The sequence below is a fragment of the Scylla paramamosain genome, chromosome 10 (genome assembly GCF_035594125.1).
Source record: "Scylla paramamosain isolate STU-SP2022 chromosome 10, ASM3559412v1, whole genome shotgun sequence".
NCBI lineage: Eukaryota > Metazoa > Arthropoda > Malacostraca > Decapoda > Portunidae > Scylla > Scylla paramamosain.
In genome coordinates this window covers 9,748,794-9,763,359 of record NC_087160.1, presented here as the reverse complement: position 1 = coordinate 9,763,359, position 14,566 = coordinate 9,748,794, and the positions used below count along the sequence as shown (strand labels likewise).

The 14,566-nt window shown below is 40.4% G+C and overlaps 1 protein-coding gene across 1 annotated transcript in view; it reads right to left on the bottom strand.

Annotated features, from left to right (window-relative positions):
* LOC135104512 (ionotropic receptor 21a-like) overlaps positions 1–14,421 on the bottom strand; it is a 34,830-nt gene extending 20,409 nt beyond the window's left edge. Inside the window, exons 1-5 of the mRNA XM_064012086.1 lie at positions 14,120–14,421; positions 13,197–13,332; positions 4,425–4,558; positions 4,017–4,109; positions 2,345–2,422 (exon numbers count right to left, since the gene is read on the bottom strand). Coding sequence (XP_063868156.1) covers positions 2,345–2,422; positions 4,017–4,109; positions 4,425–4,558; positions 13,197–13,287 — 396 coding nt within the window. The 5' untranslated portion in view covers positions 13,288–13,332; positions 14,120–14,421. The remainder of the gene's footprint in view (positions 1–2,344; positions 2,423–4,016; positions 4,110–4,424; positions 4,559–13,196; positions 13,333–14,119) is intronic.
* Positions 14,422–14,566: the final 145 nt, after the last annotated feature.

The window sequence follows — 14,566 nt, the reverse complement described above, 5'->3', positions numbered from 1 at the left end:
ATTCCTTGTAGAGGGAGGTTTCAAGACACTTATTAATCAATTTTTGACTACTGCTTTGACCCTTTTATGGGACTGGCATTTCAGTGGGCAATTTTTTTTTATTGGATTTTTGTTGCCCTTGGCCTGTGTCCTTCCTACATAAAAAGAAAAAAAAAAAAGAAGAGGAGGGAGGTAGTTGAGTGTAATTGAAGAAGAGGGGATAATTGTCTGGAAGATTGTGTCTAGTTGATAGATGGAGGAATTGAGTTTTGAGGCATTGAACAATACTAAGTTGCCAATCAGAAATTTTAGAGAAATCAGAAGTCAGGCGCTCTGTGGCTTCCCTACAAGAACTGTTTACTTCCTTGAAGGGTTGGACTTCTACGAAAAGACGTGGGAAAGTGCAGAATGGTATCATTAACGTAGGAGTGGATAGGACAAGAAGTTTGGTTTAGAAGATCATTGATGAATAATAGGAAGGGAGTGGGTGACAGGAGGAAAACCACTTTTAATAGATTTAGGAGAAGAACAGTGACCGTCTACCACAGCCGCAAAAGAATGGTCAGAAAGGAAACTTGAGATGAAGTTACAGAGAGAAGGATAGAAGCCGTAGGAGGGTAGTTTGGAAATCGAAGGTTTGTGCCAGACTCTGTTAAAAGCTTTTGATATGTCTAAGGCAACAGCAAAAGTTTCACCAAAATCTCTAAAAGAGGATGATCAAGACTCAGTAAGGAAAGCCAGAAGATCACCAGTAGAGCGGCGTTGACGGAACCCATGCTGACAATCAGATAGAAGGTTGTGAAGTGATAAATGTTTATGAATTTTCCTGTTGAAGATAGATTCGAAACTTTAGAGAGGCAATAGGACGGTAGTTTTAGGGACTAGAATAGTCTCCCTTTTTAGGAACAGGCTGAATTTAGGCAAACTTCCAGCAAAAAGGAAAGGTAGATGTTGGAAGAGTTTGACTAGGCAAAATGCAGGCACGGAGGCATAGTTTCGGAGAACAATAGGAAGGACCACATCAGGTCCATAAGCCTTCCGAGGGTTTAGGCCAGTGAATGCATGGAAAACATCACTGTGAAGGACTTTAATAGGTAGCATGAAGTAGTCAGAGGGTGGAGGAGAGGGAGAAACAGTCCCTGAATCATCCAAAGTTTTTATTTAAGTTTTGAGCGAAGAGCTCAGCTTTAGAAATAGGTGAGATGGCAGTGCTGACATCAGGTTTAAATAAAGGAGGGAAAGAAGAAGCAAAGTTATTGGAGATGTTTTTGGCTAGGTGCCGGAAGTCACGAGGGAAGTTAGATCTTGAAAGATTTTGACACTTCTGTTAATGAAGAACACACACTTGTTGAGGTCATGCTGATACAGGTTGGTCCGGTTGGACAAAGCCTGTGTTAACTTGTACTATACAGAAAATTAACAAGTCAGGTTTGACCACTTTTACATTTTTTTATGTGTATGTACATATAGACCTTATTTATCAAATGTGATATATACATAAATTTTGATATATGAAATATTAAAGAAAAATCCCAAGAGTGACAGGTATAACATAAAAAAATGATGTGGATAGTGATGGTGTTCCGCGGCATGTGGTGGACATTCGTCACTGTCTTATTTGATAGCAGCAATGATGTGCATAAGAACAAAGATACTGATAAGAGCAGCGATATGTTTAGTGACAGTAAGGAAGAGTAACCTTTGATGTAGTGCCTTGTCCAGTCAGTCTGCAATCGGCGTCCCGCAGCATGGTTAGACGACTACGAGTGGTGATTGTGATGAGGTCACGAGGCGGGGAGGGGGTTGGAATTCGGAAATGAACGATTGTTGGATAATTGTAGGGTAGTTGTGGTGCGAGGCGCTGAACGAGGATTGGCCGGACGATACCGGCGCGCGGGCGCCTCCGCTGAGCACGTCACAAAGGTACCGGGCAGTCAGTGTGAGGCATTGAAGAAGAGAGAGATCGTGTGATCCTGAGTCGTGGGTAGTCGTGACCCAAGTCGTGGGACTTGGAGTTCTTGCTGCGCTGCATGTTATGTTATTGTTGTATGATCTGTTGTTCTATTATTATTGCATCTTCTACAGTATTTATGTTCTACTGTGTAGTTTTATGTTGGCTGGTCGTAGTTTATATTTTCGTGGGTTTGAAGCTTGGGTGTTGCTCCTCTGATTTTTTTTTTTTTCATCGTCAGCGCAGCGTACTTTGCTGTAACAACTGGTATCGTTGGCAAAGTGGGCAAATGCGGTGGTACTATTCGGCACTGAAAGGACAAGCTAAAAGGACACGGTGTAAGAAAGAAACGACCTGGAAGAAAGTGAGGAAGGAAAGGACTGAGTAGAAAGAATTGCTGGCTCAAGAGCATACCTCTCTTGCGAAGGCGAGGAGGAAGGAGGGATGAGCGCTAGCCACCAGCACCGCCACGCACCAAGCCCGACGCCGTATCTGAATGTGAGATGAATAACAGCAAGTACTGTACTTAGAAACAACAACCGTGCGGAAAAATGAGGACATGATTGGCAGACACGTATTTGAGAGTGAAGGTATTAGAGAGGCAAAATTTACAATGTAAGACTTCAAGAAAATACAAGGGAAGATAATGAAGGAGAAATGGCGCGAAGGGAGGGTAAACATCAGGGAGTACGTTACAAAGTGCAAAACTTCTTATACTGAACTTGAACTGAACTTGACTTTTACCAGTCTGGGTAAAAACTGCTGTCATGTCATATGTACAGAAATTATGTATACCAAAAAAGTTTCATAACATCTACTGACATTTTGATTGATAGTAACAATATGAAATCTGTTATTTCAAAATATTTAAGTAACTCTCCATGCTTTTACTGGAAAAAAAAAAAAATGACTTACAGGTATTGAAAGGAATGAATTACCCGACCATTTATTACCGCTATGTAACACGATTTTTGTCTTTGACACACAAATGTTATTTTCCAACTCTTCTTTGCAAAACAACAGAAAATGTCCATTATTCGTGTCAAACTTTGCTTTTGTGGTTTTTAGAATTATTTTTTTACCCCTTCCCCCCCCAAAAAAAAAAAAAAAAAAAAAAACCTCCCCCAAAAATTCACCTTTTTTTCCAAATGCTGTCACAGATAACTTCTTTGCTCTGTCTTGATGAATTGACCACATATGTAACAGAATGCATCTGGAGCATGACTGCAGCCTTTTGATGCCATTTCACTTCTTGTGATGTGTTTACTCAGGCAGCCAAAGCAGAACTGATTGGTGGTCTGCAAGTCCCTACTTTTATATTGTCAAGCAGTACTCTAGTATCCACAGTGTTCTCAATCTTTCTAGAATATTCTCTAACCTACTTTAGAATATTCTGAATCATTCTAAAAAATTATTGTAGATTTTAGAAAATTCTTGATACTTCCACATATTTCTACTGTATTCTAGAAAGTTCTAGAATATTCTGGAAATGTTTACATTGAATAGAATGTTCTAAAATGTTCTAGAAACTTCTAAAAGTGTCTGAAAGAACATTCTGAATGATTTGAGAAGATTTCTGAAATGTTAGCAAATTCTTCTAAATATGAAAAATTTCTTGCTAGATCTGGTCAATTCAAGAATGATCTTATTAAAATAAAAAATCTTTAGAACACTTTATATTCTTTCTTTCATTATTTTAACTTATCTGCAACATTTCAAAAGCAATTAGATAAGCAATTGAGATTTTGCAAAGGTCTTTACCTGACATGAATACCAGTAGTAACCCATACTATAACGAAATAAGGCAAAAATGTAAATTCATTGTTCTAACCACAAATGCAAAGTTTTAGGATCGAAATAACTTTTTTCTATTTTGTTTAGATGAAAATAACTGGAAAATTATGGTTTGAGGCCAAGGACAAGACAAAAGTTAAATTTTGTTACATAGCGTTATCATTGGTGTATTTTAGTATAATACTCTAAACGTGTACCAGACTGTTCCATTAATAAAGTATGCAGAAAAACCATACCTATCAGTGGATTAAAAAGCATTTGATGTTAAAAAGCGTATACTTCCACCACTTACCTTCCTTGCCACCTTCACTATTCTCGGCAGGAAGGCTAGAGTTTCATTACCAGCCACCTGCAGCAGATTAATTGCCCACTTGTTCCTCAGTACCTGATACAATACAACAAACGAATAGAAACAAGGCCTTTAAGTTTATAACGGTATGGATAGATAATACGTACATGCATTATAAGCGTGATAAGGGACAGGATATTCAGGTGGAAAAGAAAGCTGCAAAGTACACGAATGTTTTGAAACTAACTGATGAACTTACTGTAAGATGCAAATAGAGGATCAGAAGAGTAAAATAATACGAAGAAGAGGAGTGGAAACAGAGAGAGAGAGAGAGAGAGAGAGAGAGAGAGAGAGAGAGGTTAACATGTAGAAGCTATGTGTTGTTGAGTAGTTACTTAATAGTGTGGGTACCTGTGAGAGGGAGTACATAATAAAAGGAGAGTCGGTCAAAAGTATCACGGAGCAGTGAGGAGCCAATGATTCATCCAACACAGCCTTCGTCGCTGCTCCCCAAGAAATCTTCATCTCCTGCATCTCTCTAGCATCTGCGATTGAGGGAACAGATAAAATATTGAGAGAGAGAGAGAGAGAGAGAGAGAGAGAGAGAGAGAGAGAGAGAGAGAGAGAGAGAGAGAGAGAGAGAGATCAACAACTACCACCACTGCCACCGCTACTACTACTACTACTACTACTACTACTACTACTACTACTACTACTACTACTACCACCACCGCTACTATACTCTATTCGAGAACTTCAGAAACATATGCCCTTCCTACATGGTGGAGACATTTTTTTCATTGTGACTCAATTTTCATATGTGACTCATGCACACCTGCCAGCTTTCTTTTGTTACATTGGCGATGGTGTACCCATAGGTAGGTAAGGATAGGTAAGGTAGGAATAGGTAGGATTTTTGTTCATGTAGTGTAGGAAACTTCCATTGTCCTGCATCTGTTGAGATGTCGCCACCTAGTACAGACTGATCACGCGGTGCTGATGTTATGTTTACCACTGCTGGCTGTTGCCGGCGGCACCTTTCCGAGGCAGTTAGCAGCGGGCTGGGCGTGCGATAAGAGGAGTGCTACCAAGCAAGCCTGCCGGTGTATCTCCGTTGAACTAAGTGCTGTGAGTGTGTGCACAAACTCTGAAACTAAGTGAAGTGATGTGTAACGAGTGAACTCGTCTGTTGTTGGTGTTATTACTGCCCTCGTATCCGCCTCGCCAACCACTAATCTCTCCAATCAACCATCAGCTTCGAAGCTTTAGAAACAAGTCTCGACTCGTGTCTCGATAGAGCTAACCGAGCTGACGACTGACTTCCACCTCCACACCTCGTCAGTCTCACTCGATTCTCGGAGTTGGAGCCATTCTCCCTCTTGCTACCTGGGTTCGGTAACGTCGTCGTGAGTTAGAAGGAGACATGACGAACACTCACACAAACACGAACATTCACACACGTACACTCACACTCTTCATTACGTACACGCCTGAGCTACTTATATTCGTGTTGTATTTTGGTTATATATATCTGTTTTCCTTTATTGGTTATTAACTTGTATATGTTACCAAAACTTATTGCTCATTGACTTGTGCATGTTTCGTCAACTTTGGCTACCCTTATTGCTCAGTAACTTGTAAATGTTATGTTAACTGTACTACAGCATACTCACTTGAACCCAAGCGGGATCACTGCGTCCTAGATAAGTTGCACGCGCTAATGCCCGCTTCAGGTAGTGGATATTTTCTTTAATAATGATTGTAAGTTTTAGGAGGCAGTAGGCACCTGCCGAAACGATAATTATTCCCATTGAGGTCTAAAGCACTGGATCAGGGGGGTGCTGTGAACTTATCATTAAACCCAGCTGTGACCTCAATGAACGTTTCCCTTTGTCTCACAACACCGGGGGGCAGTCACAGCCTGCCCTCTAAAGACAACTCTCTTCCTCCACACAAAACTACAAGCACCTTTTTCGTTGAAGGGTGTGTGTGTTATTACACACACACCCTTCAACGAAAATTTCAAAATTATCATGGCGACTCCTACACCTTGGGGAGGGGACCATAAATGTCTCCAGGTCGGACTGCCTTTCTGTCGACGACCCTAAGTGTCTTGACACCGCTCTGAACTTTTTCTTCATTAACTTCTGCAGCATTCGCTGTCTAAGATTTAATTTTCAATCTGTAGAACACCACCTCTCCTCTTCCAAACCTCCTCTTCTTTTTCTCAATGAAACTCAGGTGTCTGAGGCAACTGACAGTACCTATTTCCTTTTCTGTTCCCTCCTACTTTCTCTGTCCTCATTTTCGATCCAAAGCTGGATGTGCGCAATGAATTAACCTGCTCTCGTGCCCACGCTCTTGAGTTTTCCACCATCTGGCTACGACTACAGAGTCACTCTCAAACTGCATTTATCTGTGCTGTATACCTCTCCCTTTGACTACTTAACTTCCAAAGTGGAGCACATTCTAACTCTCTTTCCTTTTGCAGAGATCTCCATTCTTGGAGACTTCAATGTTCACCACCAGCATAGGCTTTCCTCTCGCTTCACTGACCATCCTTGTGAACTAGCCTTCAGCTTTGCTATCCTTCACGACCTAGAGCAATTGGTGCAACACCCTACTCGTATTCCTGACCGTCTTGGAGATACGCCCAACATTCTTGACCTTTTCCTAACCTCTAATCCTGCTTATGCTGTTACCCTTTCTTCTTCGTTGGGCTCCTCCGATCACAATCTCATATCTGTATCTTGCCCTATCGCTCCAATCCCTCCTCAGGATCCCTCTAAACGAAGGTGCCTCTGGCGTTTTGCCTCTGCTAGTTGTGGGGACCTGAGGAGGTATTTTGCTGATTTTCCTTGGAATGACTACTGCTTCCGTGTCAGAGACCCGTCTTTGTGTGCTGAGCGCATAACAGAGGTGATAGTGTCTGGCATGGAGGCGTACATTCCTCACTCTTTTTCTCAACCAAAACCTTCAAACCTTGGCCTAACACAGCTTGTTCTCGTGCTATACATGATAGAGAGGTGGCCTACAAAAGGTACTTAAGCCTTCCATCACCAGAATCTCATGCACTTTATACTTCTGCCCGGAACCATGACAAATCTGTTCTCCAACTAGCCAAAAACTCCTTCATTAACAGAAAGTGTCGAAAGCTTTTAAGATCTAACTCCCCTCGTGACTTCTGGCATCTAGCTAAAAATATCTCCAATAACTTTGCCTCTTCTTTCCCTTCTTTATTTCAACCAGATGGCACCACTGCTATCACATCTATTTCTAAAGCTGAATTCATCGCTCAAACCTTTGCTAAAAACTACCTTGGACGATTCTGGGCTTGTTCCTCCCTCTCCTCTACCCTCTGACTACTTCATGCTACCTATTAAAATTCTTCTTAATTATGTTTTCCATGCCCTGGCAGGCCTAAACCTTCGCAAGGCTTATGGACCTGATGGGATCCCTCCTACTGTTCTCCGAAACTGTGCCTCCGTGCTTGCACCTTGTCTAGTCAAACTCTTTCAGTTCTGTCTGTCAACAGCTACCTTTCCTTCTTGCTGGAAGTTTGCCTACATTGAGTCTGTTCCTAAAAAGGGTGACCGTTCTAATCCCTCAAACTATCGTCCTATTGCTTTAATTTCCTGCCTATCTAAAGTTTTTGAATCTATCCTCAACCGTAAGATTCTTAAACATCTATCACTTCACAGCCTTCTATCTGATCGCCAGTATGGGTTCCGTCAAGGTCGCTCTACTGGTCATCTTCTTGTTTTCCTTACTGAGTCTTGGTCATCCTCTTTTAGAGATTTTGGTGAAACTTTTGTTGTTGTCTTGGATATATCAAAAGCTTTTGGTAGAGTCTGGCACAAAGCTTTGATTTCTAAACTACCCTCCTACGGCTTCTATCCTTCTCTCTGTAACTTCGTCTCAAGTTTCCTTTCTGACCGCTCTATTGCTGCTGTGGTAGACGGTCACTGTTCTTCTCCTAAATCTATTAACAGTGGTGTTCCTCAGGGTTCTGTCCTGTCACCCACTCTCTTCTTATTATTCATCAATGACCTTCTAAACCAAACTTCTTGTCCTATCCACTCCTACGATGATGATACTACTCTGCACTTTTCCACGTCTTTTCATAGACGTCCAACCCTTCAGGAAGTAAACATTTCACGCAGGGAAGCCACAGAAAGCCTGACTTCTGATCTTTCTAAAATTTCTGATTGGGCCAGAGCAAACTTGGCGTTGTTCAATGGCTCAAAAACTCAATTCCTCCATCTATCAACTCGACACAACCTTCCAGACAACTATCCCCTCTTCTTCAATGACACTCAACTGTCCCCCTCTTCTACATTGAACATCCTCGGTCTGTCCTTTACTTATAATCTGGACTGGAAACTTCACATCTCATCTCTATCTAAAAAAAAACTGTTATGAAGTTGGGGGTTCTGAGACGTCTCCACCAGTTTTTCTCACCCCTCCCCCCCAGCTGCTAACTCTGTACAAGGGCCTTATCCGTCCATGTATGGAGTATGCTTCACATATCTGGGAGGGGGGTTTCAATCATACTGCTCTTCTAGATAGGGTGGAATCAAAAGCTTTTCGTCTCATCAACTCCTCTCCTCTAACTGACGGTCTTCAGCCTCTCTCTCATCGCCGCAGTGTTGCATCTCTAGCTGTCTTCTACCGCTATTTTCATGGTAACTGCTCTTCTGATCTTGCTAATTGCATGCCTCCCCTCCTCCTGTGGCCTCACTGCACAAGACTTTCTTTCTATCACCCATATTCTGTCCACCTCTCTAATGCAAGATTGAACCAATATTCTCAATCATTCATCCCTTTCTCTGGTAAACTGTGGAACTCCCTGCCTGCTTCTGTATTTCCACCTTCCTATGACTTGAATTCCTTCAAGAGGGAGGTTTCAAGACACTTATCCTTCAATTTTTGACTACCGCTTTGGATTCTTTTCTGGGACTGGCATCTCAGTGGGCTTTTTTTTTTCTTTTATTGGATTTTTGTTGGCCTTGGCCAGTGTCTCTCCTATAAAAAAAAAAAAAAATTCATACTCGTTTCACTACCTTATGCTACAAGAAAGGGTACAACACACCCCTAGTCAACCAACTTCTACCTGTGCTTGTAACAGTGTAAATGAATTGCATATAATGACTTGACTCAAACTTTCTTTCAAGCCTACTCATATCACGCTACCTTAAATCAAATGTTCCGTGACAAACAGCCAAGTAGGGGAACAATGGCTTTTCTTGTGATGCATTCAATCCTCAGCAAGGTTTGGCTCCTGTTGGAGTTTTTCTTTCTCACCTCTGCCTTCACTTTTGCCCAAATGAGTTCTGTCGGATTGAGCTTACAGTGGTAGGAAGTGTTAACACTTTGTGTCCGTGGTTATGGGCGATTTCATCAGTTTCATTTTTCTGTACTCCTTTGTTGAGTTCAACAGTGTTGAGTAATCCATCCTTTCTGTGTGATATTTCGTGAAGGATGTCGTTTTGTGCAAGCCACTGTAGTATTTCGCTCTTGGTGGAGCTCCTGGTATATAGCTCCTGGCTTATTTATAATTTGGAGTGATAGCTGGCATTACTCATGATGATCAGTGATCTGTTAGGAATGTTCGGAATTAGTTGCTCTTTGAGCCACTTCTTGATGCACTCATTGATTGTTCATCGATTCATGGTAATCAGTTTTTGTATTTCGAGACTAGAACATCAATAGATCCAATCACGAAGCCATCATATCCACCAGCATGAAGAATGATAAATCTGGAACCCCTTCCTGTTTTCAGTTTTGACCAAGCCGTTCCATCACCAGTTGTCCAGCACTTTGGCACGCTCTCATTTTGAGACACCCACGTCTCATCTAAATGCACTTCCGCACGTGGATTTTAACATTTTCTATTTTCGTTCAGTATTCTTAAATATCTGGATTGTGCTGCCACAATGTCCTCCCTTTCCATCAAAATGTGTCTTCTACTTTGAACTTTCTTATTGTATCAATTGTTTGATGACTGCCTCTCTGTATTAGTTTGTTGATCACGACAGTTCTGAGTTATTGATGGTGTTACTTGCCCAGTTGATGATGATACTTGGTGTTGGTAGCGTGGAGGACCGGTAATGAGGTGGTGATTCTGGTAGCTTGGAGGTCGTGGGTAGTTGGTTGATATAGTTGATGGGTGTGCGAATAAAAGATGAGAGTTCTTGATTTAATAGTAGGTTGTACTTACTGGATTCGAGACGAAATTACAACATGATGACTGATTGTTCTCTCTCTCTGAAGTGATATGAATGATGACTGAGCAGTGTCTCTCAAGATCGACTGTGACTGAGCAGAACTGATCGAGAGACCAAGACTGACTGCTTGTGACTGGGTGACTGGCTGGGACTCCGACTTTGACAGAGACTGTGTATGTGACTGAGAGCTCGCTACCATGTGGGCTGTATTTATCTGAGCTAAGTGGATCGGAGGTGGTTTCCCTAAGGACTGGAAGTGGGTGTAAATTTCCCTTAAGATAGAGAAGGAGAAATGATCAGGAAGGAAGACGAATACATGTACACAGGTGTTATCCCTAAGGACTGGAAGTGGGTGTGAAATTCCTTTGAGAGGTGGAGAAAGGACTGGCTGCCCATGGTACACGTGAGATGAATATATGATATGGTGAATATACATATATATAATAATAGTAATTGTTGAGACAGATACATTATATCTAAACCCAATTTTCCTAACAACATGGTACAGTGACATTCTGCGGCTGGGAAATTTCATCAGGGGCTCTTTCAATTTCTCCAGTAATGAAAGAATCTCTCTCCTGACATAGTAATGAAAGAACCTTTCTCCTGACGTAGTAATGAAAGAACCTTTCTCCTGACATAGTAATGAAAGAATCACTCTCCTGACGTAGTAATGAAAGAATCATTCTCCTGACGTAGTCCTTAACGAAGCCGTCCTCATTATTTATCACTGGGGCCACTTGACGATTCTTGGAGGGTGGTGAATTGATGGTACCTTTTTGAACCTGTTTCTTGATCTAATAAAGCGAATTTCTTGAAACGCCTGTAGCCGCCATTGTCTTATCGTCCACGTTAATCTCCCTGAGCAGCACATCTTGTTTCCGAAAATACTCTTAAACATTCATGACCATATTCCTTAAGTGGCTGCTGAATACAGTCCTGCATTGCTGGCCGTCAGCAACCTGCTGATCCCCGTTATCCTGCTGCCCACCAGTATCCTGCTGTGCAAAGCTACCATGCTGACCGTCAATCTTACATATGCCTAAAAAATAATAAATTCCTTATTAAGAACGATACACAACGTGTAATACATGAATATATTGAAAAGAAAAAAAAAAAAAAAAAAAAAAAAAAAAAAAAAAAAAATATATATATATATATATATATATATATATATATATATATATATATATATATATATATATATATATATATATATATATATATATATATATATATATATATATACGAGTATATATGAACAACCAAGATAATAACATCAAACGTACCTTGATGATCGCGGAATGAGATGAATGGAGTACAGTAATATCAGAGAGGATATTCCATTGTCTTCGCAGTGATAAAGGAACAGGAAGCGAAGGCAGAAAGATACCACTGGCACGCGCCAAGAAGTGGGTATGAAGCTCTCTTCGCTCCCCATAACCCCCGCCTCTCTCTCTCTCTCTCTCTCTCTCTCTCTCTCTCTCTCTCTCTCTCTCTCTCTCTCTCTCTCTCTCTCTCTTCAGTACATTTCTTTTTCGTATCATAAAGATGTGTGTGTGTGTGTGTGTGTGTGTGTGTCCAACACAACAGTAAAAAATCATTTTTCGCACAGTAACCTCGAAAATCTCAGCCTTGGCCTGGCCTGGGCTGGGTTATCTTGCCCGGCGCTGCCATTTCTTGCTACACTGTTCCTTCCTGTTATTCATTACGATTTTTCTGTTGTTGCATGATATATCCCTTCAGCCTGATACTATACCGAAAGTTGTAATACAACAGGGAATAAAATACATTATTAAATTTCTTTATTACTAAGCAATATACTTAATAGACGTGGTAACAAAGTGCCTGCCACCCCATCCACGTGCCTGAAGGTGTTGGTCTGTCCGGTGGCGGTGTAATACCTGGGATCTCATTCAACAATCTCTATGATAGTCAAAATTTGTATATTTGACCTCAAATGGATCACAGGGGCTGTGGTGTGATTAATCTAATTCTTTCGCTCACGCAGAATTTACAAGCCTCTTCACTTATACCATCGTATCTCTTCAAGAAATGTACTTGACTTACTTTTGTGCTCCAGTCATATGACATTTACTCGAGATGATGAATTGATCACTTTCATACTGCCGAAGGAAATGAATGATGTGTTATTAAAGAAACAATGAAGCGATGCAGTATACAAGTTTACTGGATCCCTTCACCCAATGAGAGGCTACAACAGATATGTTCCCCTGCCAATGAAAGGCGAGAAAAGTGAAGTCCCACCCTCTAGGAGGAGCTTATGTTTCTGAGGCTCTCGAATAGAGTATACTACTACTACTACTACTACTACTACTACTACTACTACTTTTAAAATCGCTAACCTTGCACTATAGCTAAAGGTAATTCTTTGAAAAAATCAAATTATATAACACTTAATTTCCCTTTATTCTTGCCTTAGATGCCGGTGGCTATCGGTTAAATGTAAGCTTGTTGTACGTACAAGAATCCGACTTCAGCACGATCCATCACAACCGCTCATTCGCCCAGCACATAAGTAAATATCAGGATTTTTTTTTATTTCTATTGTTTTATGATTAATAAACAAGAATGAACTGTAGGAACTAGTATTATTCACTTACCATTTACGTAAATATATTTGAGGACAAAATAGTGATATTCAACAGATCAAATCCGCTAACCACTCTTTACCTATTAATTATATATATATATATATATATATATATATATATATATATATATATATATATATATATATATATATATATATATATATATATATATATAATATGTATGTATGTATGTATATGTATGTACGTTTTTTTTATACATGATTCATGTTTACACAATGCATGGAAGTCCCTGTACATCGTGTAGGGCAAGAGTCACCTGTATATACTGTTGGAGGTGAGAATACATATTCTTAGACTGACTATTATTATAATTTGCCTACCTGCAGAAAGAGACAGGGGCTGAGGGAAGGCGTGAAGAGATTGTCGACATACAGCCACCATCACCCCCACCATCACCACAAAACGTCCCATTTGTATGGGAAAGACAAAACTGGACGAGCAGTCCTTGACCTGCGGCTGAAAAAAGAGTTCATAATAAGCATGCGGTGAAGTTCAATGATCATTCATCTTGACTATATCTGACTTTATTTTAATTGCTCTTTTGTATTTGAACTTTACGCAATATAGGGATATTGGGAGACAAAACACATTGCTTCAAAGTCGCTTATACAGCAAAATAAATAAATGAACCTATCAAATAATGATTATTTTTTTGTTCGACTTTGTTTACTTTGAATCTCAAAACTTGTATCTATTTATAAATACCATAAATATTTTGAACATGGAGACGAAGTTGAGATTCTTAAGATGTTTCGTTTTGATTTTCGTTACTTTATGGATGTGAGACCTGGACAGTTAAAGTGAATATGAAGAAAAAAATAAGAAAATAGAGGCTACTGATTTATTTATTTATTTATTTATTTTATTTTTTTTTAGGAAAATGATGAGAATCCCATGGACAGTTACAAACGAGGAAGTGTTGCGATGAGCTGGAGAACAGAGACAACTAATGAAATGTACAAGAAGACAATTATTAAAGTTCCTTCGTTATATTCTGAGGGAGAGAAAGGACTCGAAAGATATTGATTACTAGGAAGAGTGGAGGGAAGAAGGGAGAGTACGCAAATTCATGAATAGTCTGCTGGGCGATGTGGGTGGAAGACACTTTGTAGTGGGAGTTGTGAGGATGGCTGATGAGAGGGATAAGTGGAGGTTCATAATTGTCAACGTCACAAGACTGGCACCTTGGTAACAAATTAATAGGAAAATCTAACAAAGATTCTTCATTGATAGCCTTAATCACCTGAATAAAAATGTCCTGCAAGACTGGAGTGGGCAGGGAAGACGGGCAGGAGGTCTTACGTCTGGTGTTAGTGCCATGAAAGCAGAAGCACAACAATCGATCCAAAATAACGTGCTGGCAGAGGCGACGCGTTTGCCACCATCCCCATCGCACTTTAGTATCACGTGATTGGTTGAAATAACTAACTCCTCTGTGCGCTCTGATTGGCGGGATAAATGAAGGGATCTGCTCTGTGATTGGCTGAAGAGCGCTACGCTGTGATGAAAAATAATTATTAAAAAAAAAAAAAGTATAGATAGAGCGTGGCTAAAGTTACAACCTGGGTCAAGTCGTTTTTGTCGGATGTCAAAACAGTGCTGGTATTGTACCAGTCGATAGCATTACTGTTTACATGCAGGGTTATTTGATTATACTTATATTTATGAGCATTGGTGTGTGTGTATGTGT